This window comes from Microchirus variegatus (genome assembly GCF_963457635.1).
Source record: "Microchirus variegatus genome assembly, chromosome: 12".
NCBI classification, from domain to species: Eukaryota; Metazoa; Chordata; class Actinopteri; order Pleuronectiformes; family Soleidae; genus Microchirus; species Microchirus variegatus.
Window position 1 is genome coordinate 19,014,134 of NC_139813.1, and position 27,979 is coordinate 19,042,112.

The 27,979-nt window shown below is 42.6% G+C and overlaps 2 protein-coding genes across 3 annotated transcripts in view; one reads left to right on the forward strand and one right to left on the reverse strand.

Annotated features, from left to right (window-relative positions):
- Nucleotides 1–5,217, forward strand: part of sesn1 (sestrin 1) — a 52,107-nt gene extending 46,890 nt beyond the window's left edge. For both annotated transcript variants that reach the window (XM_083898779.1, XM_083898780.1), the window contains 8 exons: nt 395–460; nt 551–751; nt 854–1,036; nt 1,176–1,400; nt 1,498–1,752; nt 1,862–2,052; nt 2,156–2,300; nt 2,413–5,217. In XM_083898779.1, coding sequence (XP_083754905.1) covers nt 395–460; nt 551–751; nt 854–1,036; nt 1,176–1,400; nt 1,498–1,752; nt 1,862–2,052; nt 2,156–2,300; nt 2,413–2,499 — 1,353 coding nt within the window. In that variant the 3' untranslated portion in view covers nt 2,500–5,217. The remainder of the gene's footprint in view (nt 1–394; nt 461–550; nt 752–853; nt 1,037–1,175; nt 1,401–1,497; nt 1,753–1,861; nt 2,053–2,155; nt 2,301–2,412) is intronic.
- A 1,022-nt stretch (nt 5,218–6,239) lies between these two features.
- armc2 (armadillo repeat containing 2) lies at nt 6,240–27,757 on the reverse strand (the record flags this gene model as incomplete). The annotated part of the gene is made up of 15 exons (XM_083898570.1): nt 6,240–6,376; nt 6,488–6,642; nt 8,259–8,391; nt 8,671–8,784; nt 8,873–8,995; nt 12,080–12,365; nt 14,126–14,225; nt 16,069–16,214; nt 17,765–17,979; nt 18,054–18,156; nt 19,227–19,411; nt 20,273–20,380; nt 25,905–26,073; nt 27,379–27,451; nt 27,546–27,757. 15 exons carry the CDS (start codon nt 27,755–27,757, stop codon nt 6,240–6,242), a joined length of 2,259 nt encoding a protein of 752 aa, XP_083754696.1.
- Between the last annotated feature and the right edge of the window lie 222 nt (nt 27,758–27,979).

Sequence of the window (27,979 nt, forward strand, 5' to 3'; positions counted from 1 at the left end):
CAGTGTCCGCTAGGAGACATGTCTGGACAGGTAGCGGAAAGTTACAGGACACAAAAGAGGCCAAAGACGGTGTTTCTCCGGTGTTTTTACTCTTTCTGTTTGCTTATATCGTCAATTTAACTCTGCTTTAATGCGTCTTAATGTGTCTTTGTGTTGCGTTCACTGCGCGTTTGGACACTTTGAAATTAAAAATACGAATGCGGTTTTATTAATAAACTGCTCCAAAATCTCAATATTTATTGGTGTTTAATAAACATTACGACTCTGATTTCTCAGTCTGGCGAAGCAATTCAGTCACAGTAGATTTACTACAGTAGAAATAACGACCTCAACAAATTACAAAATCATCCTATCAAATATTTAATGTGTTTTTCCACCTTTTTTTGTCTTGCAGGACTTGGGAGTAAGGATCCCAAGACCATTAGGTAACGGACCAAGCAGATTTATCCCAGAAAAAGAGGTACAGTAATCCTGCTGCAAAGAAATCACAAGGCTTGTTGCAAAAAAACCCCCAAAGCTTTATATAAATGTATTTATTTAATTATTTCAGATTCTTCAAGTCAGTAAAGTGGACACCAGAACACAGTCAATATTTGAGGATGCGTTTGCAGCCCTCGGTCGCCTCGACAACATCTCTCTGGTCATGGGATTCCACCCTCAGTACCTGGAGAGTTTCCTCCGCACACAGCACTACCTGCTGCAGATGGACGGACCCTTACCTTTGCACTACCGACACTACATCGGCATTATGGTATGTCCTTTGTCCTCTGTGACTTCTCTGTGAGTTTTGTTTTTTTATGTCTGGTTGTTAAATACCTGATACTGATTGAACTCTCTCTCTGTGACCTGGCAGGCGGCAGCTAGACACCAGTGCTCGTATTTGGTCAACCTGCACGTGAACGACTTCCTCCAGGTCGGCGGCGATCTGAAGTGGCTGAACGGTCTGGATGAAGCGCCGCAGAAGCTACAGCAGCTCGGCGAGCTCAATAAAATCCTGGCCCACCGACCGTGGCTTCTCACGAAGGGACACATCGAGGTGAGGATGAAGACGTTTTGTGTAACGGACTCATATCTTAAGTGCAGCTGTGACAAGCAGATGATGAATTGAGTTTGAAGGGTGAAATTGTGTTTTCCCATTTGCTAAAAGGTCATTGTTTGTGTGTTTTTTCCCCCAGCGGTTTCTGAAGGCAGAGGAGCACAGCTGGTCCCTGGCAGAGCTCATCCACGCGGTGGTCCTCCTCACACACTACCACTCCCTCGCTTCGTTCACATTCGGCTGCGGCATCACGCCTGAGATTCACTGCGACGGCGGACACACCTTCAGACCCCCCTCCCTTAGCCAGTACTGTGTGTGCGACATCGCTAACGGCAACCACCACGACAATCTGTTTGGTAACCAGGTGAGTGGTCAAAAAGCTAATTAGCACGTTGAGATGTTGACGAGAAGTTTCCCGATTTTCAATACCTAAACATGTATGTTGATGTCGCTCCTTGCAGGAGGTGAACGGTGAGGTGGAGGTGCTGATGGAGCGCATGAAGCAGCTGCAGGAGTGCCGCGACGACGAGGAGGCCAGCCAGGAGGAGATGGCTACTCGTTTTGAACGGGAGAAGACGGAGAGCATGCTGGTGGTCACTGCGGAGGAGGAGGAGTGCGTCCCCTCCAGAGACATCTCCCGGCACTTTGAGGACCCCAGCTACGGCTATAAGGACTTCTCCAGGAGGGGGGAGCACGTGCCCACGTTCAGAGTGCAGGTAGGAATCGCCTTTCATTCAGTTTGACGACACGGTTGTAAACACACACACACACACGCACACGCACACAAAAAAACATCAAGTATTGACTTCAGTGACTGCTTCACAGGATTACAGCTGGGAGGATCACGGCTTCTCTTTGGTCAACCGACTGTACCCCGATGTCGGTCAGATGCTGGACGAGAAGTTCCAGATGGCCTACAACCTGACCTACAACACCATGGCAACACACAAGGATGTGGATACGAGTATGCTGCGTCGAGCCATCTGGAACTACATCCACTGCATGTTTGGCATCAGGTCAGTGATGGTTACTCTGAAAGCTCGGGTCGTTTTTTTTCCCTCTTCTACTTTTGTGTGAGTCATTGTGTCTGAAACGTATGTTTTTTCCTGTTTTCCTCAGGTATGACGACTATGATTATGGAGAGATAAACCAGCTCTTGGATCGCAGCTTTAAGATCTACATCAAGACCATGGTGTGCAGTCCTGAGAAGACCACCAGACGAATGTATGAGAGTTTTTGGAGGCAGTTCCAGCACTCTGAGAAGGTGAGATAAAAATCTAAATCCTCTTTCCTGCTCTCTTAGTTGCAGCTGTTCTAATTTTCTTAACTGTTGCACAGTATTAATCCCCTGTTTTTTTTTCCTTTATCCCCTGCAGGTCCACGTTAATCTGCTTCTTATGGAAGCGCGAATGCAAGCTGAACTTCTATACGCTCTGAGAGCGATCACCCGCTACATGACATGAAGTGCTTTCAACGTTTTTATTGTTGTCTTTTTACTGTCGTCGTCGTTGCTCATTGGGACACATCAAGAAAGTAAAAAAAAAAAAATTACACAAAACAACAAAAAAAACACACACGAGTGTCCTGAGTTGTGACAGTGCTTGTTGGGTGGATGTTGAGCAGAGGATCAGATCAAATGTGTGTGGGGGGGAGGGGGAAGCGAGAAATGAAAACTGCTGAAGGAAGAAAAAAAGACATCTCAAACTTCAAAGTGGATTCACAAACGCACACGTTTGTGTCGCCTGCAGTGCCAAAGGCGGCCAACGGATGTCAGCCTGGAGCAAACTCCTGCTCAGCTTGGGGGAGTTTGTGTGTCAGCGCTGACACCAGAGGCATTCAGGACAGAGTCTCTGTGTCTCTTGGTCGCCGATCTCTTCTGTCTCTTGCTAGAGTGGCTGACCCGTGTAGAAAATCCCAGAAAGCCGTGTGCAGCCACAGAACCTGCACCGTGAACCTGTTATGTTGTAGTTTCTTGACTATCATTTTATTTTGTATAAGTTGTTGATGTAGTTGCTGTCAAGTTGAAATGGAAGCATTTTTTTTTTTTTTTTTTTTTACGTGTGCCTGAACTATCCAGCACAGTGTGCATACGTGCTAATGCTGCTGTTCCCATGTTGTATTCTGTGGGGTCATATTGATCCCGATCCTCATCCCCTTTTCATATTCCACATATCCCCTATCCATTAGAAATCCACTGCATTACCCCCCTCCCTCTCATCCTTTCCCACCCCCCCTCCCCCCATTCCCAAATCTCAAATGTCGGTGTAAGCTAATCCAAGGATTGTGTGAAACACAGAAGTGTGGAGAGAAACTCAAAGAACACTGAGCCCTTTTTGAGTTTGACTGTACATGCGTGGATGATGACGACTTGTGTGTGGATGATGATGATGATGACTGAGATGTGCGAGTGTTGGTGTTTCACACAAGACGGAGAGATAAAAAAAAAAAGTACGTCTTTAAATTTCATGTGTCAAAAAAAAAAACTTTTAGCGAGGCACTTTGAAGGAAAGACTTCTTGCTTCTGCTGTAGCTCTGTTATTGTGAGATAACTGTGTATCATTTGTTGATGATGATGATGATGTCTTTATTTTTCTTTTAATGGAAAAAGACAAAAAAAAATATATCTTAAAAACAAAAGTTAGAAAACCAGGTTTTCCAGGAGGGGATTTGCTTCCGGTTACCCCAACCACACCGTATTTTGTCTTCCGCTTATCCCAGACTCCTGGTCAACACTTTCGAAGCTTTGGATTGTGAATTTTACCAGTAAATGAATACCTCCTTTTGTTTATTTTAACTATAAAAAAAAAACATATGAGAAAGTGCTCTTTATTGAGCAGAGACTCTTTTTCTGGGGGCTGCCAGGTTCCCATTGCTGGGGGGATCGGGCTCGCCCACACGAGGCCTACTGTGGTCGATAAGCTGTCGAACGCAAAGGGGTTTTGTTTGTTTGTAGCTGTGCTTATTTCCCCGCTGGGGAAGTCTAACAAGTGCAAAAAGCAGCTTCTTTTTTTAGTTTTATTTTGAAGAGAGGTGTAAAAACCTTGACTGTTTTGTTTTTGTTTACTAAAACCAGTAAAGTACTGCACTCTCCTGAGGTTGTATTGACAGAAGTGGACAGATGGATGAATGAGTGATGATGATGATGATGAGGGTGCCGATGTAAAGGAATGGTACATTTGGAAGTGGTTTGAGAGGAAGTGGAGGTTTTTTTTTTTTCCAGACTTCTGACTGATGTCAGTTACTGACACTTTTTTTAAAAATATGAAACTAAATGGAAAAAAAAAAACAATGACAAAAAAAATAAAAACTATGATATTGAATTGTTGTGTATCATTCGTAGTTTTCTCCTGAAACAATTTGTCGCTTTATCGAAGAGATTTTTGCGAGAGGCCGACGCGATTCAGGAACGGAGGAGTCATCGGCTCACTTCCACTGCTCTGTTGCACAAGTGCAGAACATTAGGTAACCCGCTGTAACTAGTCAGCATTTTTAAGTGCTTTTATGCAAACGATGACTCATTGACGGACGAGCGTGCATTTTTTTTTTTTTCACCCAGAAATCAAATCTGAACTCCCATTAGCAGTGAGCTGAACACTTTCTCATCCTCAGTGCAGTCCAGGCTCTTTGAATTACATTTTACTGACTATGCTTGAGAGGTCAATGCTTTTTCTTTATTATTATTATTATTTGGATCCAGTTTAAGGGGGGCGTTCCCCACCTTCTCACCCCCAGGTGACACCTCACTGGATGTAATCCTGGATTAATCCCGTGAGCTCGGTTACCTGTCGTAACTTCAGGGCGTCGCCTATCGAGGCCACAAAAGGCCTGTCTGTCAGAACCCAATCACCAGCACAAACTCAGCGTTACCACCCCCACCCCCGACCAAACTGCCTTCACATTTTCGGTGGCTTTCTCTCCCCCTCCTTCGATGATAAACGGCATAGGAAGCAATTTCTTGGGCAACCTTGATATACCAGTTAGCCAACTGTCTTTCATATCAACCTGAGAAATACTGTGTACAGAACAATGTTTGTTATTGGCTAAATGAGTTGTCAAGGTCTTATTCTTTTTTTTTTTTTTTTGTCTTGTGGTTGTATTAAGGTCACTGTTGTGTGAGATCTGGGGGAACAGAATCTTTTTTTTTTTTTTTCTTTTGCATTAAGTGCCGTTTATAATTAGTTCTGTCGTAAAAATAACAATGTGATTTAAAAGAAAAAATACTGTACCTTTTAGGCTACTTTGTGTAACTTGTAAGCACTGCCTGGCCCCATATCTGTGTAATAATAATAATAAAGGCTTTGAGAAGCAATAACGTCTCGACGCTCCGCTCTGCTTTATTGTGAACAGGCTCCGGTATCGCACACAATACACGACAATAAAGGGTTTGCTCATGAGGTAAACTCCAGGTTAGTCATCTGTTATGTATCATAAAACTAAAACAGCGCAGTACTTGGAAAACAGATTTCATCTTCACATTCAAGCAACCTGAAATTGTCCCTGTGCATGCACGTAAACACACGGAAAATAAAAGTTAAAGTGCATGGATGTTAACCCTGATGAAGTCCTAAAAACAAATTAATAAGGTTAGGACGGCAATGAAAAGATACATTTAAAGTGGAAGTGCGAGTATTTGTCTTCAGACAATGTCATTTTTTACAGCCCTTCACATAATTCCTTAAAATTTAAGCAGATTCCGGGTCAGCTCGTATCGTCCCGCGTGATTGATTGATCGTCTTTATCAGCTCCTGGAGCCGATGTTGCTTTGACTTTGAAACGCCGACAATCTGAACGTCTGACACTTGCTGTAAAAAAAAAAAGTTTGTAGCATCATAATTCATGAGAGACACAGTCATAGTTAGCTTAGTCATAAAAAGTCTAGCAATAATTCTCTTTGGAAGAAATAAGAAAGTACCTGAGTTTGATAGAGGAGATGGTAAAAAGGTATTTTGTTCCTTTAAGGCGAAACCCTTTACCATAGGTTAAAACATTTTTTACATTTAAATAAGAATAAAAAAAGAGATTTGAAAGAGGAAAAACAGTGCTTCTAAACTCCCACTCTCAACCTACACCTGTGTCCTTGCACGTGTGTGTCCTTGGTGAGTGGGTTGAGTGTTTATCAGCGATTCAAATGCCAGAATCAAGGTCACTGAGCTAATTTAAGTCACATAAATCATGTTTTCAGTGGCATCATGATGTCTCAGTGTCAGTCTGTCTCATTCGTCGGGGTCTGGAGAGTCCTCAGCAGCTTCTGAGCTACAGGCTGGAACTCCAGCTCCCAGCATGCCCTTTGATAGTCCCTCATGTCTTCGTTGTCTGTCCACTTCAGAGCCTCCTCTTCATCTAAGGAATACAGTAGACAAGTGTTCATTTTCACGACTTTACAGGGACATTTTTTGTGTGTGTCCTGAGGCTAAGATCGAGTGTCGTGTAAGGATTAGTAACGACACCAACCTAAACATGAGGCGAGGGTGTCCAGCAGTGACTCTCTCTCTCGTGTGTCCAGCAGCTCCTCTGAACCGCCGGTGATCAGGTTCCACAACGCCTGACAAACCTGTCCCGCCAGCTGCCAGTCACCTGGTCCAAAGTCTCTGAGACAGTCCAGCAGCCTGGACACACAGAGAGAAGTCACATGAGAAGAGGATTTGTGGACCTATGAAGGGTCCACTTCATTGGACCTTCATGTCAATGAAAGACGACTGTCAAATCTTTGTGAGGACATTTAGGCTGGTCCATACAACTTTGAGACCTGGTTTAGGGTTAGGGTTAGGGTTTAGCTTAAGGTTTAGGTGTAGGTTTAGGTTTAGGTTTAGGTTTAGATTTGGGTTTAGCTTAAGTTTAAGGGTTGGGGTTAGGGTTAAGGTTTAGCTTAAGGTTAAGGTAAGGGTTAAGTTTAAGGTTAAGTTTAAGGTTAAGGTTAAGGGTAGGGGTTGGGGTTTGGGTTAAGGTTCAGGATCAGGATCAGGATCAGGTTCAGGTTCAGGTTCAGGTTCAGGTTAAGGTTAGGGTAAAGGTTATTGTACATTTGTCTTTCTGAGGACCAGAAAACGTCTAAACCATAGGGAGTAATGATATTTTGGCTGGTCTACACAACTTAAAGACCTGGTTTTAGGGTTAGGATTAGGATTAGATTAAGGTTAGAAACTTGTAAACCATAGGGAGTGAGGACATTTTGGCTGATCCACACAACTTTAAGACCTGGTTTTAAGGTTAGGATTGGATTTAGGATTAGGTTAGGGTTAGAAACTAGTAAACCATAGGGGTTCTGTCACCCCTTAAAGGCCTTTTGGAAGTTGAAGACTTAGTTTTAGGGTAAGGGTTAGGCATGCATTTGTGATAGTTAAGGTAAGAGGCTATGTCTTTGAGTGTCCACACTACGAATGCTTTGCAAATGTGTGTGTGTGTGTGTGTGTGTGTGTGTCAAGAGGGGAAAAAAGGACGTCATTGTTATAAGATAACACTGGTGATGGAGGATATTTCCATCAGCCTTTGAGTTGCCATGCATAACAATCTAGAAATCAATCAAAAAAGGGAAAAAATTAACCATTAACTTGAAGCTCAGATGATGAGTAACACTGTGTCCACGCCAGAGCAGTTGTTGTGCTCGTGTTTGTCAAAATGAAAACCATACTTTCCAAAAAAGCCTTGTTTACTCTCCACAGCAAACACCACGCTACCCTCAGCCAAAATTGTTGTAGCTCTTAAAGTAATAACTTTGGCATTTGGGAGAAATCGCTCACTCATTTTCTTGCCAAAAGGGAAGATGAGAAAATGAAGACCAGCTCCAGCAGGAACTCATGCTTGCTGCTCATGGTAATGACATGTAAAAGAAAAATTAGGATGACATGTTTAGTGTCCTGTAAGCTTCAGACTATGAGAGGAACAGGGTAAAGGACATCTATGAGAAGCTGTTTGAGGATTTGTGGTTGAGTTGAACTGTTGACAATTTTATTGCTTTCCATTTTCAGTTGACACGATGGATGCATTCATCATTTAAACAAGCATTTTTGAACCCAAGATTCACAGATGTCACATGCAGGCTCCCATTGAATGATACCAGCTGTCAATCACACTGGTGTCCATTCAAATGTGCTAAAATTGGCATCATGTGCTACTAAATAAGGCCTGAAACTAGGAATTTAGACCATTAACACTTCAGGAAAGTGGCTCATTCTCCCACAGACTTCACTTTTTTGGTCATTTATCTGTCTTCAGTTGTGCTTACTTGGCAGAGGCCCCCTCCAGTGAGAGACTGACCCGGTTGGGAGGGTCCATGGCCAGGTTGGTGAGGACTCCGCAGGCTGAAAAACACACGTCTGTGCTCTTGGAGTCGAGCAGCGTCACCACAAACCGGTGCACTGGAGGGGGGGGGGGATGGAGGAAGATGATGGAGCGAAGACAAAAGAAGGACAAAGGTAATGAAGGCTGCTATCATCACCAGCGTCAGCAGTGGCTGGCCTTGCCGATAAGTGCAGCCCAAACATGGTGTTCTGTGAACAAGTGTTTATCTCAATCCCTGTGCTAAAACCAATGATTAATCTCAGGATGTGATAATGCAAATGTCCAGTTTTCATTCTCACTTGGCTCTTTGCCAGCGTTGCCCGCGGCGCAGTATGTATTGTGTCCATAATATATACCTTTGTTTTGCATAATAAAGTCCCGCACATCCTTGGACAGCGACGTGTTCCCGTAGACACGCGTGGCCTCCAGCATGGCGTCCGCACTGGAGCTGAGCAACAGCTTCAACATCACTGAGGTGAAAGGAAACAGGTTGATATCGTCACACAGAGGGTTCATTGTTTTTAATAATTTGTCTTTTTTGTAATGTTTCAGTCTTACGCTTAGTGATGGCGAGTTGACTGTGTCTGATGACGGCGCTCTGATCCTGGTAGAAGGACAGGTTGTTGATGGTGGCGGCCACGTTCACCAGCAGCTCCTCGCTCTCCTGCATCGACCTCAGGTCTGTGTCACACACACACGTACACACACACGTACACACACACACACACACACACACACACACACACACAAAACAAATGAGGTAAGACTTTAGTTATTACAATGATCTTTAAAGGGACATTTTGTGTTTTCTCCAAATAAAAAAAACACAGCCAACCTACTGCACGTGTACATGTAGGAGTTCTATTTAAGAACCTGTTTTGGTTTTCTGGTTGGAACTGAATATGGTTCTTTTAAGGACTTGGTGACAATGCGGTTCTTTAAGAACTAATCGATTCCTTGAAGAACCTAAAAAAAAGGTTCCCCATGATATCACAGTTAAGGACTGCTTTAGGTTCTAATAGTAAGAATAGTTTATAATAGTACTTAAGTTAAAGTCTTAAAGTTTATGACAGTTACTGTACCTAAGTATCAAAAGTAAAAGTATAAAAAAAAAAGAGGAGCTAAGATTGAGCCATGGTACACTCTTAGAAATAAGGGTTCTTCTACAAGAGCTGAGGTTCTACCTGGAACCATTTCCTACTGGAAAGGGTTTTTTCAAGAGTTCTTGGTGACACTAATGGTTCCAGTAAGAACCATTTTGATCCAGAGAACCCTTCAAAACCCCTTTCCAGAATAAAGGGTTTTAAAAGGGTTCCAGGTGGAACCATCCAAAAGGGTCCTTCTACAAGGGCTGAGGTTCTACCTGGAACGATTTCCTTCTGAAAAAACCTTTCACCGAAGAAAGGGCAACCCTCCAAAACCTTTATAAAAAAGGTTCTACCTGGAGCCAAAAAGGGGTTCTCCTATGAGGACAAGCCGAAGAACCTTGGATTTTGTGCTTAAGTACAGTTCCATTACAACACTGCTTAAGCTTCCACATTGCACGGCCAAGAGGAAGTGTCTTTGAGCTGCTGAAATATGCTCCCAATGTTAATTTATACATTCTTTTTAAATGCCTTGGACAGAACACATAATTCACTCAGCTCAGAGTTAACTGCTGAGGTGGAAGCATTGTTTCCTTTTGTGCTGATAAGTCATAAATCTGTGAAACAACTGCAGTCAGTCATGCAAAGTTGCTCTCATAATAAAGACGTTGCTTTGAACTCAGAGGGTTCCAGAGAACAAGAAATAAGGTGACCCTGAGCTTTCAGCCTGTTTGGTCCTACAACACTTCTCCACACTGATAGTGACAGTGAGACGCTATCATAAAAGCGGCTGTTATCGGGTTAATTTTGTTCTCATGTAAAAGTCGGTTCGATCATCAGCTGCACACAAAGGTCAGTGTGTCCCAAAACTGGAGCAGCCATGACTGGGTGAGCGTCTTAGAAAACCCGGGGTCTGCTCCTGATATAGCAGCAGATGGTCGCGGCGCTCGGTCGTAAATCGCGGATATTGCGGTCTGCACTGTCAACCCCCGGCGCCTGTGTCACACAGAATCCCGTTTCTGGGTCTGACTGGAAATGCCACTTTGTTGTGCACCCGTGCCGCCTCCCCTCAAAGCCGGCTAATGTAAAGCAGCGCGGGCCTGTCACGAACTTGATCTAAACAGTTCTTTCATCCTCCACTGAGATTTTGTTTCGTGTCTCCAGCTGTCACATCAGCTTCACATTTCCCCTTCAGATGTTGTCTGCCTTCATTGAACTTCCTATCTCACTCGCTGGCTTTAATCACACATCCATCCATCATGTCTGACCTCGCTTTTTTTTTTTTTTTTCGATTCTCAACTGCCATGAAGCCTGTGTGGGAGGCTTGCAAGCAGAGAAATTGAGAGTTTCACACCCACGTTTTGCGTATCAGTTCAACCTGTCCTGAAACCGACTAACCGCACGGGGAGAATTTTCGACTGTAAGACGTGACAGAACATCCTGCTCGTGCAGTGAAGTGCATCGACTGCTCTGTCTTACATGAAGAACCAAAAAGAGGATGTGCTGTGTGCTGTGTGCTGAACGCAAGAGCGAGTGATGGAATGAACAGACAATTGAGGAGTGTGTGTTTTCGAAGTCATGTCTTGTTCCCAGCACAAGGGAAGTGGTCGGGTACCTTGCAGATACTTACTGTACTGATGATGCACTCGACTCGACTGCTATTTTTGTACATTTATCAGAACGGCACGTTGTCACACACACACACACACACACACACACACACACACACACACACACACACACACACACACACACACACACACACACACACACACACACACACACACACACACTTCCTTTGTACAGCAGCGGTAGAAAAAGGCACCGATTTATGATCAATATGCACTGAAAATCAGTTACCGACAATGGTGCTGTTTGTCTTTTAGAACTCACACAGAAAGTGTGAGTCTTTTTTTTTGCAATATACCTTTCACCTATTTTTTACTGTGAGTCACACGTTCTGCTAAAATCATCTGTCTTCACAGTTTCAGCATCTATATCTGTCGCATATCTACATTTAACTTTTTTACCATTATTTTAACTTAAAATTTTAATGACTTAAATGTGTTTTTATTGTGGTTTCAGGTCTTGTTTTTTAGTGTAATCAGTGTTGTTTTGTCGCCTGTAATTGGCGAGCTGTTCAATTCTATTCCATGATGCATGCAACTAACACTTCCTGTTTCAAAGTAAAAGCACTCCAGCATTTCAGTGCGCCCCAGTTTTACTGTGAAATATGTGCAGCACAGACAGATGCGTACTAAAGATAGAGACCAGGTATTTAGTTGAGGATAGATTAGTATTTAGACGATTTAAAATATGTATAATTAATATGATTTCCAATGGAAAACTTGGTCGGAACGACATGCATTCATTGTGAAATTGGTGACGCCCAATGAGACATGAGACAAAATGGAGGACTCCTCTGATGACCTTTCCCTTTTACAATCAGGTCAGTCAACTATGGTGGCCTTTATACCATGACTCAGTTGCATAGTAAGCTTCATAAAGGAGCTCGATGGCGGCCTCCAAAAAGCAAAGCCCTTGTCTAAAGTACAAATACCAAACAATTACTCTCTTAAAATCTATAAAAACATGCTGTACTGACAAGAAGTATTCCATTTCTGCCAATAAACCCCCTTCTTAATGTTGGACATTTAACATGGACGCCCTCTCTGCTCACCAAGAGTCTCCATCAGCAGCTGAAGGCAGGTCGTGTTGTTTGCCAGCGCTGGACCCACAGCCGGATGGATGCACATGTTCGCCAGAACGCTGACCAGCTTCACCAGCACGTCGTCGTCGTCGTCGCCCTCGTCCACGCCGCTCAGGGAAGAACCTCTTCGCTGGTAACTGTCGTACAGTCGCAGAAGCGTGTCCATGCAGCCGCTGCACTGGTAGAGCTGCAGGCGAGCCTCTTCGCTTTTGGCCGTGAGGTTGACCAGCGTGAAAAGGAGGCGCACGACGAGGTCCTGTGGGAGGTCAGAGGTCAATATGAGTCTGTCAAATTCCAAAGCTTTGTCTTACAGCATTTTATTTCAGTAATTTCAAGATGTAGCATATGATATCTTTTAGTATATGGCTCATATTTACTTTGTTGTAGTGCATATACACGTTTACATTAATCTGAAGTCAGATAAATGTATACCATAACAACAAATCTGACTGTTAATTAGTTAGTTAGGTTTTTGTATTATTCTTTTGGTAGATCATTAAATATTGATTTATGTTTCCAAATCCTAACTGCATAGTTATTTTTGCCTTTTCCAATATTTAAACTTCAATTGTGACATCACTTCCTGTTTAAGTCTATTTAGGGTGCTGCCACTTCCTGTTTGGCCACAAACAAGTCGGCCATGAGACATGCTGTCCAGAAATGTTTGTTCTAGTAAAAACATCACAGGCGCAGCGACGTAAGTTGATGAATTCAATGTTGGAAATGTTCAAAGTGATATATTAGTTACTCTTTATTTAAAATGTGGTCGAAAAGTGAATTTAATAATGATTTATTTACAATTAATGTCCAAGTGTGTTTTAGTTAAAAAGCAATGTCAACAGAGAGAAAACAGACATGTGTCCATGTCAGTCCAGATGACAATCACAGGAACAGAGTCCATGACAAAACAGAGATTAAGATTAAGATTAAGATTAAGAGAGGCCCAGGGCAAAGACAAAAGAGCCAAGACGCACAAAAGACAGTAAAGAGCAGATTGATGTATGATATCGTTCTCAGTTTAGTATTTCTCCTTATTATACTCAATAAGAAGTGGAATAGGTTATAGATATAGACAAGAAACCATGTCATTTCACCAGTTTTTGACGAGAAGCTGATTTTCAAAATAATATTTTTTTTTCGCAGCAACCATATCAGAACCTCAGGGTTTGATGTAAACCTGAGGTAAGAGTCACATAAATGATATGGTTTGTCTTTGAAAAACAAAACAACTCCAGGAGTCAGAGATGACATATCGGACCATTACCAAGTGGATGACATATCTTGTTTTGTTGTGTATACATTAAAAAAAAAAAAATCCAGTTATTCTAGAAACAGACTCTGGACATGTTTGGTATGGAGGTATGGGAGTGTATGTCAGCGCCTTGATGACAGAAGTTACACACTGGAGCTTTAGTGTCTGTTTTTTAATAGTCATTTTCCCCTTGAGCAGTGTGAACGTGTTTGAGTCTACTCCGGCTTAGTTAAGTGAACAACCCTTCCATGTCGCGCTTGTTTTCTCACACCGACGAGTAAATACGTCGAAGAGCAGTCGAGCCAGTCATGAGTATACGCTCGACTTTCCCCATTGATGTGAAGTCACGGTGGAATAAGGACGGGACACGATGTCCCAGGACCTTCTGCTGTTTATATTTGAAGGCGTGGGGATGTGTTTCTTCCCAGAGAGATTAAAAACAGATCAGTCACATCACCTTCTCTTCTCCTCTCCTTTTACCTCTACTCTGCTTAAGCTCAACCTTATTATTTTTCTTTTGCCACGACCTCTTCAGTGCACACACACACACACACACACACACACACACACACATACACATGACATTATGTGCATTCAGATGGACACAATGTCCTGTACCTGTGTTTTCACTTCACACACACATACAACTTTATCCAAAGGCAACCGTTCTTTTTGAAGTGACACCATAAACACACAAAAGCTCGTCACACACACACACACACACACACACACGCACACACACGCACACACACTTGCGGACTCACCTGTTTTTGGTGATGTTTGCTCAGCAGTTCTAAAAATAGGCCGTAGCAGTCGGGGGTCTGGGCCAGAGCGAGCCGGCACTCCGAATAAGAGGAGAGTTTACTGAGAGAGAGAGGGGACAACAAACACCAGTGACCATTACACTCACTTAATATGGCAATAATAAATCAACACTGCAAGTGTAGTAGTAGTAGTAGTTTTGGGCCAACACATTCAGACAGTTGAAGTACTTTTTCTTTCTAATATTTTGGACTAAAAACTGATTTTAATCCATGTTTTAAATATACTATTAGTGCTTCAGACATGGAACATATAGGTTATATGTGAGTATGAGGCTGGAGATCAGTTTAACAAGACAAAATAAGACTGCTTGGAGGTCAGAGGTCAAAAGCAGTCCAACAGTGGTCGGCAATTGGTGGCCCGTGGGCCAAAAGGGGCCGCCAGCATCAGTATTTGGCCCGGCAGATAATTTGACAAATCTGATCTTAAGTCATATCGAGTTCAGAGCTTTTATTTTGAAAAATATGAACCTATCCAAATAGATGTTGTTGCATTGACCGTTAACCCAAACTAACTGTCTTTAGTTTATCTTTTTGAAAAATTAAAATGCAAACACTGCAGTTGTCATGATTAACAGCCAGGTTTGGGGCGTTATAACCGTAAAATAACTTATTGCATGTGTTAGGCTCAAAGAAGAAGCAGTAATTCTTAGAATTGAAATGATGCAAAATAAATAACAGATGAAGAAGCAGGTGATTAAAGACAACGTCCACATTATTGCGAGTTTCTGACCGAAGACGTTTTAAGGCACTTTTGGCTATTGAAAATACTATGTTTTTGACCCAATATTCAATTTCTTACAAAAAAAAATTGGCCTTCGACCAGATTTACTCTTACTGATCCCTGTTGTACAGCCATTTATTCGGAAGAATTTTCCATACATTTAAGCTATAGACTCAGAATTTTGCGTTAGCTGATAATTAACATTATTTCTATGCTGTCTCCTTCACCTGAAACCGGCTGGGTACATGAAGCTTTTATCCCATCGAAGTGAATTCACTTCTGAAACCTCTTTTTGTGGCAAGTCTTTGTCTTTTCAGTCACACTCCATCCTGTTTGTAGCCGTCTCACTTTATCAGCACAACGCTTGTTTCCATCTGTCTTGACATAAAATAAATCACTTCCTCTGTATTTCACTGTACTGCAGTATTAAGGGTGCGTTGTATCTTGAGTTCATGGTGTGATTAGTATAGCTCCAAGCGTTTTTATTCCCACTTCTACAATATAATCTTGATGTGTTGCCTTTGAAATCGTAGTCATTTCATATATAGTGAATAATCACACAGTAGAGCTACAGTTTTAACCATATTAGATCAGACTACTGTGGGATTTGGTTTTTGTTGATTGTTAGTACAGTCATTTCAGGAAGAGCCGTATATTTCTCTTTGCGCCTTTGTCTGAGAAGGTGTGAAGTTTCAGTATTGGTTAAGTTGTCAGCTCACTTGTCTTTTTTTTCTTTTGGAGACAATTTTCCTTTTGAATAAGACCAGCGATTGCTGCGGAGCTGCACACTATAAATATCCAAAGTGTACATTTTGAAAGTTGAAAACATCTGTAAGACAAAACAGAAACCAGCTGTTGCTGATTTGCTGTAGAAACGCAGATGCAGATGTAGACGCACAACTTGCTGCATCGCTCTCGGTTTGTGGGGATTTAGTTGTTACTGGAGAAAGAGAGAACAACAAAAAACGAGGCTGAGGTTGAGAAGTGAATAATAGTCTGTTTTGATTCAGCTCGTTACACTTTGTGCTGGTTTACATTAGTGAGCTGAGGAGAGGCACGAGAGGAGAAAACATCCACAACACCAAGGTTTCAGAATCCCACCTCCAAAACAACAAAGTTTGGGTGATTCAAATTATATTACAAGGCCGTGCATGTGCGATACCTGTATATCCTGGAGACGTTCGTGCAGATGTCGCGATCTTTGCGGTGACGACGCAGCACCAGACAGAGCTCCGACAGAACGCCGAAGGACACAAAGTGTGGACGGGAGTCAGGGTGCTCGGCGAGGTTCCTCAGGGTGGCTGTCAGCTGCAGAGGTCAGAGGTCAGAGGTCAGACGGGGAGAAATAATACTCAGCGAGTGCAGTCTTTGTATAAAGCACCTTAAAGGGAAACATGAGTATCTCACCAGAAAATGACTTTGGTAGAAGTTGAAGTCACTTTTTTCATAATATTACTTAAATAAAAGTCTTAAAGTATTTGACATTTACTGTACTTCGGTTTCGAAAGTCATTTTCTGATGTAAACTGTACTTAAGTTTCAGAAGTAAAAGTATTAAAGTGAGGAGTAAGGACTGAGCCATGGTAGCTCAGTGGTAGTGTTATGCAGTTGTGTTCTTTAATGCACTGTGAGTTATCGTTTGGAAAAACAATAAAACTCTAATAAAACTCCAACTTATACTACTTTTTTTTACCAGATAACTTCCAATTTAGTCTATAAACTGAAGATACGCAATTTTTTCCTCATTTCAAGCAAATATTCGTGTTTTAGAAGAAAATAAGAGGAAGAAAAACTAGTTTTTCATTTGTTTTTGTGGCGACGGGAGCTCAGTGGTAGCTCAGAGTTCTCTTTCAACTGGAAGGTTGTGGGTTCAATTCCTGACTGCACGTCTATGTGTCCTTGAGCAAGGCACTTAACTCCATGTTGAAGCGTTGGATGGCAAGGGCAAGATTAACAAACATAGTGAGAGGAAATGTAGTGGAGTAAATGTAAAAGTTGCTAGAAATACATATAAAGTAAAGTACAGATACATGGATTTTGTACTTAAGTGGAGTATTTGTACTTTGTTACATTACAACACTGCTTAAGTGTCCGTATTTAGGCCAGTATTTGCGTGTCAGCGTTGTGTTGTGCTGTGGCAGGGCGCACCATGTCGGTCGTATCCTCATTAAAGGCCGACTGCCGGCCTGTGCAGGACGCCATGCAGTAGAGCGACCGGAAACTATTCAGCGAGGGCATAAATCATTCTATCACAAGAAGGAAACAGAAACTTCCAACACACGGCGGCACTGAAAGTTCTGGAAAGTAATGGTCTGCTCATTTCCCTCCTCTAATAGCATAATGACTGGATATCAAATGAAGCTCTGGCTCGACATTGTTGGCTCGGGCCAACTCTGCGTGGTTAAAAGCAATCATTTTTTTAAAACGGTAAAGTGGGGCGTTTTCAGGGTTTGGATTGTCCAAACCAAGCAAAGAACATTGTGCTCTTGTAGCAGCTCATTATGCCAGACATACTGTGAATAAATGTGTTTTTGTCCAATTCAGGGAAAATCAGCATCAGATTCCAATCGTTGCTGATGCTATTTTGCCTCTAGTTGGTCTTTGTGAACAAAAACAATACAACATGAGTCGTTTTTCATCTGAAAACAGGCTCTGTCAGGCAAAACTATCAGACATCGGAACGTTTGTGTGTATACACCAGCAGTGCAGGGGTGGACGGAGACAGGAAGCATCAATTAAACAGCTAAAATCTCTGGAGAAGTACAATTCGCTTGAAACTTTTCATTGTCTCGCTTTACTAGCGCGATGTCGCTGTTACCTCCGTTTATCTTATATAACACCAGAGAGAGTGTCTCACACCTGTACGAGGATGTGTCCTGCTATGGTGAAGTGGGCCTCCTCTGCTGTGTGAAGCCTCTGCAGGAGTTTCTGAGCCACACCGATGCAGTTCTTGTCCAGCAGGAGTTTGAGGATTGCGCTGTTTCCTGAGAGAAATTTCAGAGTGCCCACGCAGTACAAGAGAGCCTCGCCACACGTGGACACTTCCTCATTGTTCAAAACGCTCAGCAAGGAGTCTGGATAGACATAAATAAATACAAAATCAGAGTTCTGGGGCTCACAAGAAGGGCACTGAATAGAAACCACTGACCTATGATGGAGTTGTTCTGGAAGAGGATGTCGTTGCTTTCACTGCGGCTGATCTGGAAGATGAGCTTAAAGATGTTGAGCAGGTTGTTTCCACTGACGCACAGCTGGAAAAAGAAGAACCTTTGTATTAAGCACTGGACTGAAGCATATGTATATATGTATGGTCTCACAATAAAAGCTAGCCTGTAGAGAAGGGTCTTCTCCTTCCCATACCCTCTTAGACATGGAGTTGTGCTCCAGTATTTTAAAAGTAAAATTTTTGTCCTAATGTCGAGAAACAGAAAGTGGAAAATTCAAACTAAACCTTTCCACGGGCACTGCTAACGCTAAGATTCATCTCTTAAATGCGATGGCTAGCATAACAAATATCAACATTTAGCATAGCCTTGCTATCGTGTTGTCTTCCAACTGATTGGTTTATGGTTTCCGTGGTGGATTTTCAGCCTTTGTCTTGTCTTAACAAAACTTTATCCCTAACACAACCTTAACTAGCTAACACTTTAGATTAGGAAACACATATTCACCATTAACTAGGTACTTACTAGCATGAATAGAAGTAGCATACTAGCCCTTTATTAGTAAATATTAACACCTAATTGAGGAAAAATCCTAATTCATGTCGTAATAGAGGTAGAATAAGGGGTTAATATGTACTTAATGATTACTTATAAAGGGCTAGTATGCTACTTTTATGCATGTTGGTAAGCTGGGTCATCTCCTTTCCATCCCATCTGAGTCACGTACGTGTTAGCTAGCTAACACTTTAGATTAGGGAACACTTATTCACCATTAACGAGGTGCTTACTAGCATGTAGCATATTAGTAAATTAGCCCTTTATTAGTAAATAGCACATATTAACAATTTATATAGGAAAAAATCTTAATTCATGTCGTAATAGAGTTAGAATAAGGTGTAAATATGTCCTTATTGATGACTAATAAAGGGCTAGTATGCTAATTATAGTAAGCACGTAGTTAATGGTGGCTATGTGTTCCCTAATCTAACCTTAACTTAAGCACAGTTTAAATCTTAACCAGTTCCTCAGAAATGAGGTCCTGCCTCATTAGGAGCAGGTTTTGGGTCTCCATGAGGACTGCTCGTCCTGAGAAGGTCGGTGTTTGTGCCAGAAGTTCACCAAGAGGCGACACATACGAGTACACACGGATGACTCACAGCCAGACAGAGCTTGGCGATGTGCAGGTCGAGCTGGGCCGAGTTGAGGTCGATGAGCCGGAACAGTGTTCTGAGAATCCCTGACCTCCTCTTGCAGCGGCGGCCGAGCATGTCCGCCTCTGCCAAGGTGCCATGGAGACCATCGCACAGATCGCACAGATAGTCCGCCGAGCCCTCGGAGCTGCCTGGCATCACGCGGAAACCAGATATCACAAAATAAATAAATAGGTGTATAAATAAACGCGGGTCACATTCAGGGCAACGTGTCAAACGTTCACAGGAGCGAACATCCCGAATGAAAACAGTTAGTGTGTGCCATGTAAACACACACAAGTGACAGCTTATGTGAATAATAGAATATCTATATATATGTGTGTCCATTTTGGCTCCACTGCAGGGTTTACTGTTATTATTTGCACAAGAAAGTTGGTCGGCAGTAAAATAACATTTCCCTTCCTTCCCCGAGAAGCAGCTTTGGTGTTTTCAGATGCAGGGAAACAATTCAGCAACAGGCAGCTGCAATCTTGATGCAGAGGAAGAGCCAGGGTGGAGTCTTTTTCCCTTGTTTTTTTGAGGTAAAATAAATGTTTTCTCTGCATAAATAACGGACGTTTTGTCATTTCCCCCAAAAAAAAACTCGACACTGACATGGCTGCCATTTTTCCCCGCTCGATCTCTCTCAAAGGTGTTTTATGCGTGAGCCGAAAGGCACTCGCGACAATAAATATTTCATATTTATCTTTCGAATGAATTTTCCATTAAATGTGTAAAGCGCTAAAATATTTAGATTTGACTTCACGGGTGTTGGACGACAGGCATGCCACGATTCTGTGTGGAGGCCAAACACAACATGGCGTGTGTTTTGTTTGACTTTCTCCGCGGGTTAAAATCACAGAAACTTTTCAAGTTGTGAGACTTCGCAGACGACTGTTGGATAAAAACAACACAGTCTATTTCTTAGTCTTAGAAGCGAAGCATCTAATCTAATGATAAAGGAACACAGTGAGTGGAGATGACTGATGTATGGCACTTGGTGTGTTCTGTACCTGCAGCCACACTCTCCAGCTGCTGGAGAAGAGGCCCGATCTTATTCTTCCACATCAGCGACTCCACATCCTCCCCGGTGCACGCGGCGGTGACTCCAGTCTCCAGCTCTGACAAGAGTGTGTGGAAAGAATTAGCCAATTACCACCTCAAAAAAAAAGAACGCGATGTGGCAAACACAAGTTCACAAGTTCACCATCTTAAAATAAAAAGGGCAGGAAGTTCGATGCCACAGCAGAAAGGTCACCATCCGCAGCTAAACTTCCTCCCATTAGTTTCTGTGCCGATATGTAAATGGCCTGCTGCGTGTGACTTTGTGCAAGTGTGGTGAGGTGCATGTGTGTGCGTGCTCGTGCAGACTTTTCTCATGCTGAGCACATGCATATACCCTCTTCTTGAAAGCTGCGGTCGCTCAAAAACCCTTAGCAACAACTCCCCAATCAATGTTTGACTAAGTCTTGTTCAGTTACAAAGAGAGAGAGAGAGATGTGTCTCCTGTTATTGGTGAAATAAGCCCAGGAGCAGGACTGTGCACTGCAGCACGACGTCAAATAAAGCATACTTTGATTTGGCTCTAAAAAAAAAAACACTTCTATATGGCGTGCATGTGAAATGGACATGTGTATTATAGTTCTGTGAAGAAACAAAAACCACGGCAGTGAAGTTTTATTATCCGGACAAACCTGTTATCCGTCCTGTTGTGCAGTCTGTGGGTCTAACTCCTGAGTCATCACCAGGCTGCTTCAGTCGACTGTTGGTTCAAAAAAAACACAAAAGACTGTGTGGTTACATCACAGAGTCTGGACATGAGCTGTGATCACTTGTGTGAAAATATGTGAAAGGTAAAATCAGTCAAAAAATCTATACTTTATTGCAAAGTGTATGCTCTTATACGTGCATGTTCATTACGTGCCACTAGGTGTCACTGTGGCTGCAGAGGTTGAGACTTGCTATGCAGGTGCTGTAATTTTGCAGAGACACACACAGACACATGTAACTGAAATGTATCTAAAAAATCTTCATAAATATATTGAATTCACATTCTCCTTGTACATGACCGCTCGTGTGTGTGTGTGTCTCTCTCTCTGTGTGTGTGTGTCATTGTGCATTTCAAACGGCAATCACTAACAGACAGGAACTAAGATGTGAGCTTTGTGGGCAGCCCTGTCTGGTTTAAGCCGTTCATGGTTTGTCAGGCGTCTCCGCGGTCTTGTTGTCGCGCAGCGCTCATGCCTCGTGTCGGCTCTGGTTATAACAGCTCGTCTTCTGCATGTGACTGTTGAGTTTCTGTGTGTGTGTGTGTGTGTGTGTGTGTGTGTGTGTCGCTGCCAAATCTGCACTGATCAGACCACACTTTATGTTTTATATGTAAGAAATGTGTAATATTAAGTTATAAAATGACCATCAGAGATGAGGAATACTCATAAATCTAAGAGGCTTCATTGATAACAGTGCTGCAGCCGGTGTAGTCACAATTTACATTGTCACAAACTCTGTTTATGTTTGTCAATCGAACATTACCAAACCCCAAAAAGCCTCAGTACCCCTCTGAAAAACGTCTCAACCGGAGTACAAGAAATATGTGGCTGAAGATGTGGATCATTTTCTCTGCTGCTGCTCGAAGCAGAATCACTTTCAATTTCAATATAAAAGGTGCATTATGTAATAAATCTAAAGCAACTGGCCATAAAATCCTCCTAATATGTCACAGAGACTCAGGAATAATGTTCATATAACAAACTGAACTCACCAACAACAACAGTACAGCCAAAATATTTGCATAAAAAAAAATATTTTGCAGACTGCAAATCATGTTTATGTTTTGAAATCATGTTTTTGGCATGTGGCGCCACCTACCGCCGTCTACCAGTCATTGCAGTCAGAAGAGTCTCAGCTGCTGAGCAACCCCGGGTTGCCAGTTACATCAGAAAATAAAATCCTAAAAGTATTTTGAATTTCAATGTAGTAACCGCATTTGGCCACATTCTTACATATGGCACCTTTAACCCAATGGGGTTCAATGTTCGCGCAAACAAAACACACAGTGTAACAGCGGGTGTTAGTGCACCTCCTTTGTCCATGTTGTCCATGTATAATAGCATGAATCAACCTAAAAAATATGGAATCATGACATGAAGCCTCTAAAGTGGCTGAGGTGGAACATTTCTTTGAGCTTTTCCCCTCATCTGAGCTTTGTTTTATTGCGTCGCTGACAGGCATGAGACGGCCAACGACCCCAGCTATGGCAGAAATGTCTCCCCTCGAAGGCGTCGCTCGACCCTAGCGTTAGAATGCGGTGCGAGGCGGTTACTATAGAATGCACTTTCACTCCACCGAAAAAGATTTACTGACTGGTGTAAAGCTGGCACATGCGGCACGTTGAATGTCAGAGAAGGGAGCTTTTGCTCCGTGTGATCGGATTAAGAGCCTAATAATAAGGCTCTCTTTGTGTGATATTGCATTCTCCGAGACATGACCTCATCCCTTGTCTTAGGCCTGGCCAGTGTGTGCACTGCAGTCGCAACACAACGCCGCTGCCAGCCTTCCCCAGATGGGCACCCAAATCTAATAGAGAGCCATTTGGAGCTATAAAGCTCTGGCTTATTGGAGAAAAAGAACCTCGTGGATGTTCTAATCTCCTCCCTATCTTTACATCGCATCCAACTCATCACGCTAATCTGCGTCGTGCCGTATCTATGTCTATCACTCCGGGTTTTTCTCCTCCTAAAGCAACTTTTATTTTGGACGCAGCAGAACCAAAGAGCATTTCTTTGAAAGCCTCGGTAACCCGAGATCTCACGTCTCAAAAACACATCCTCTTTAATCTTGAAGTGACCACAGTCTCATCTCTCTCCGGTGCTGTCTTTGTCAGCAACAAGTTATATTAACGTTGCGTGTTAACTTGGCTGCGAGGGAGGAGGCTGTGCTGCGGGGAACGGCGCAGATTTCCTGTAAAAGTGTTTTATGGTCTCTGTAGCCCCAGCTAACCCCCCCCCCCCCCCTCTCAAATCGATAAACAGATGGATCGTAACGACAGCCCCCGACCTCATGCCTTGGAGTTATGCCCCTCGCACTGACACACTGTTGATGAGGTCAGCAGGAAAAAAAAAAGCAGCGCTTTTAGCATCTGTGCACCGGGAATGTGTAAAAGCTGACACGTAATAGTGATGACAAATTGGGGGGGGGGGGGGGGGCCAAAAAGTGCGATTTAACTGTGACCAAGACGTAGTGTACGGTAAAGTATATGAGGGTTTGAAATGGGCCTGGAGCGTCTCCATAACTCTCCAACTCCATAGCTCTAACTAACTTTATTCATCTGGTGTCACTGACAGCAGCACAGCTGTAGGCTCTGGGTGAAGTGTGACGGTGAACACCACAGGTGTAAATAACCCTCACTGTAACTTGGTCTTCTTATATCTGCTGTTAATCCCAGTTTAAAATCAATGATTAACTGAAATCAGCCTTAAAGCTACAGTATGTAACCTTTTCTTTGGTTGTCATTACTATGCAGCTGTTTGGTCTTAGAACAAATAACATTATCTGTATGCTGAATCCTTCTTCTCAAAATGGGCAGCCCGTGGCCAAGAGGAAAGGAATTGGGCTTGTAACCATAAAGTTGCTGGTTCAATGCCGGGGTGCAGATAAGTGCGAAATAAGTATGGGTTAAATGCAGTCTTGCATAAAATACATAAACGTAATACTACTACACTAAAAATGAGTGCTGGGCGCCTTAGCGTGATAGCGGCGGTTAACAGCGTCAGCGTTAAAGCATGGCGTGTTTCCATGACGACTGACCGGAAAAAAGACGCGTGTGATGTCATGTTTACGTGACTCTGGATTGTTAAAATGAGTCCCTAAAGTAACGCTAAACGGAGGCACACATACACAGTACACAGGTACGCTGGTTATTTGTAGCGCTGCTCTTTTCATTTAATAAACAGATCGCTCCACTTCGACTGTCGGCACGCTAATGGAGCTAATGCAGCTAACGGAGCTAACTGGTAAACGGTGCCTGGACTCCGGTGTCGCGGAACGTAAACATGACATCACGCGCGTCTTTTTTACGGTCATGGAAACGCATCATACGCTAACGTGCGTAAACGTATCTTACCAGAAAATGACTCTGGTAGAAGTTGATGTCACTTTTTTTTTTACGATATAAGTAAAAGTCTTAAAGTACATGACATTTACTGTACTTAAATTTTTAAGTTTTACAAGTAAAAGAATTAAAAAAACAAGGAGTAAGGATTGAGCAATGGTGGCTCAGTGGTAGGTTGAGTTGTCTTTCAACAAGAAGGTTGTGGGTTCAATTCCTGGCTCTTCTAGTCTATATGTGTCCTTGAGCAAGGCACATAACCCCATGTTGAATGGCAAAATTGTAGTGTAAAGCAGCTCATCAACACTAGAAAAGCTCTATACATAACCAACTCTTCTTCTGCTGATTTTATTTGGTAGTAACGAGTAACAAAGATAGAGAAAATATAGTGCAGTTAAAGTAAAAGTTTCTAGAAACATAAATAACATAAAGTACAGATATGTGATGCAGATGACACATTCACTATCAATAATTTGTGTGTGTGCAAAAATGACCTTAAAAAAATGGGAACTGCTGAATAAACTGTGTTTTCACTTCACTTCTAAACTTTACGTAGGTGCATCTTTAGGTTTCCGGTCAAACTCCATCTCGCTTTACTCCCTAAATGTTGTTATTGCGTTATAATAACTTAATGAGCGCAGCTGACAAGAACTTATTTGACAATGCTTTGAATATAATGTATGTATTTTAAAGTTACGCACCACACTTTATAGGCTATCCTGCTTTAGTCGTCTATTCCCAGACGTCTGGATAGCACGTTACGGAGTGAAAGAGGAGAGACACAAAGACACGACAGACTCCGTGAGTTTGACTTAGCGGTGTCACGCAAAAGACAGAAACAAGAGAGCGAGAAAAGGGGGGGGGGGGGGGACGGAGGAGGATTTAATGAAAGGAGGCCTCAAACTCCATCTTGTAATGGCTACCACTGCAACCTTTGTGTCGCAATAAATCTGCGGCTCATTGTCCCAGTGTCACTTTGGTGAAGAAAGAGGGAGCAGGGAAGGGTGGAAAAAAGAGAGAGAGAGAGAGAGTGAGTACCTTTCACTGTTGGTCCTGTGTGGATCACAGTGGACTGTGGTGTGCTCCGGGTTGTGGAGTGGTTTTGCTGATGGCTGCTTTTGTCCTGAGTCTGTGTTTAATCTCTCTGTCACTGACACACATAGAAAAGACAGGATGTTGGCAAGTTATTTACAGGTTCCTGTGCTGCCGAGACGATCGCGATATTTGTGTGCAGATAAATCCCCATTTTCTGTTTTATTGTCGCAAAATAGCCGAGTTTTTTTGCAAGCGAGCGAGAGTGCAGTCATTGTCTCCTGGAAACAACAGCAGTGAATTACAGAGAATATAAATCAGGTATAATGGCAGCATGTGAATGACTCTATTCATTTGCTCTTTGAGGAAAAACTGCTTTTTCTTCACTTTAACTGTTTAACAAATGCATCGTCCGCTTTTTCCGTTGCGTCCACTTCACTCTGTGTTCTATATTCAGGAACTGTGCACCTTTTCATTTATCCATCAAACACTGTTATTCCCCTCACCATCTGTGCGTTTCTCTACAGGAGGGATTGTGGGTAGAGATCCAGCTCTAAGGAGACGAGCCCGTGGCCCGGCAGCGACTCCTCTCTTCACTTCCAGTGGTTCGGCGGGGGGTTTAGGAACGCCTTTGAACGCATCCTTAGCGTCACACGGGACTGGAAACTTTGGCTCCTGCAACAGCACAAACACAACGGTGAGATCATGGTGTGAACAATGAGGCTTTGAAAGGACAAAAAAGGTACTACTTCTAATACTTTTCTTACTCATACTTCATGTTTACTGTATGCTACAAAAATCAAGGCACTTGCGTTCCAGTTTTCATGGTAAAACTCAGAATATTGGTCCATAAGATGGGGAAATGTTCAGTTTAGTAGACAGTTAACTGTAGTGTATGTAAACTTTCACGTCTTTTCAATGCAATATTTAATACTTTGAAACTTGATTTGCCGGAGCACATTTATGCACTTTCTTAGACAAGTATGTTCTGCAGCTCTGTAACTTCTACTACTTTTTTTCCTCCACAAAACCTCAGATTTAATTTTTCTAATTTCAAGCAAATATTCGTGTTTGAGAAGAAGAAAATAAGAGAAAAAAAAACTATAGTTTTTCACTTGTTTTTGGGGGGGCGACGGGAGCTCAGTAGTAGCATGAGTTGTCTTTTAACTGGAAGGTTGTGGTTAGATTCCCAACTACGCTATAGTCGGCATGCCGATGTGTCCTTGGACATGACACTTAAAGGTTCATTATGTAATAAATCTAGTTAATGCACGTTAACGCATGGCGAGTGACCGGAAAAAGACGTGTGTGATGTTATGTTTACGTGCCGCGACACCGGTGTCCAGGCACCGTTTACCAGTTAGCTCCGTTAGCTGCATTAGCTCGTTTAGCGCCATTAGCACGGCTACAGTTGAACTGGAGCGCTCTGTTTATTAAACTAGAAGAGCAGCGCTACAGATAACCTGTGTACTGCGTATGTGTGCCTCTGTTTTTAAAGTTTAGCGTTACTTTAGAGACTAATTTTTAACAAAAAAAATCCTCCGAATATGTCACAGAGACTCAGGAATAATGTTCATATAATGTCCATATACTGAACTCACCAACAACAACAGTACAGCCAAAATATTTGCATTAAAAAAATCTTTTGCAGACTGCAAATCATGTTTATGTTTTGAAATCATGTTTATGGCGGTAGGTGGCGCCACCTATCGCCCTCTACCAATCATTGCAGTCAGTAGAGTCTCAGCTGCCGAGCAACCATGGGTTGCCAGTTACGATTGAGCAACAATGGTGGAGAAAAAAAACCTAAAAAGACCTTGGTATTTTGACCTCGAGTGTAGTAACCGTTTTTGGCCACATTCTTACATATGGCGCCTTTAACCTCAAGTATGAAAGATGTGTGATAGTTTTTATACTTTTATAGAATGTATACTCTGATTATGATGATACATACTGTGCAGTTACATGTGAAGAACTTACATGGTTGAGTGGAGCGAGTCGAGTCCCTGAACCCGGCCTTGAATCAGGAGCATCGAAATTTTGAGCATGAAGACTGAAACATGGTTGGAAAAAGGATGGTTTACTTTTACATGTGACCCACAGTTATATACTCTCTGAACAAAGATGTAACGTTGAGTGCGACTCACCTGAAGGACGATGGAGGTCTGTTGTCGTGATCCACGCGAGCGGAGCTCGTCCCAAAAAGTTGCCGGTGCGCATCTCTGGGCGTGAAAGGTCGCCGGGTGGACTGAACGCGCAGGGAGCGTCTGGCTTCGCTGACGATCTCTGCGCACGTTTGTTTCCTCGCCGCGTCGCGAGGTGGAGCGAAGGGTCTGCAAATGTCATGTTTCTTCTCCATAGAGAAACTTCCAAAAAAAAAAACTTCAGTGGTTTGACGTCATTATGCGAGCGGCTACTGGGTGAAATAATGAGAGGAGACAAAAGTAGCATCCACACAATGTAAAATGACTTTATTACAGGTTAGATTATTTAGATAAAACTTTAAATATTAATACAATTCTCAAAAGTAAGTGTAGTCAGTGTTGTGTAACATTAACAGGAATAGATTTTGAGCAGCAGC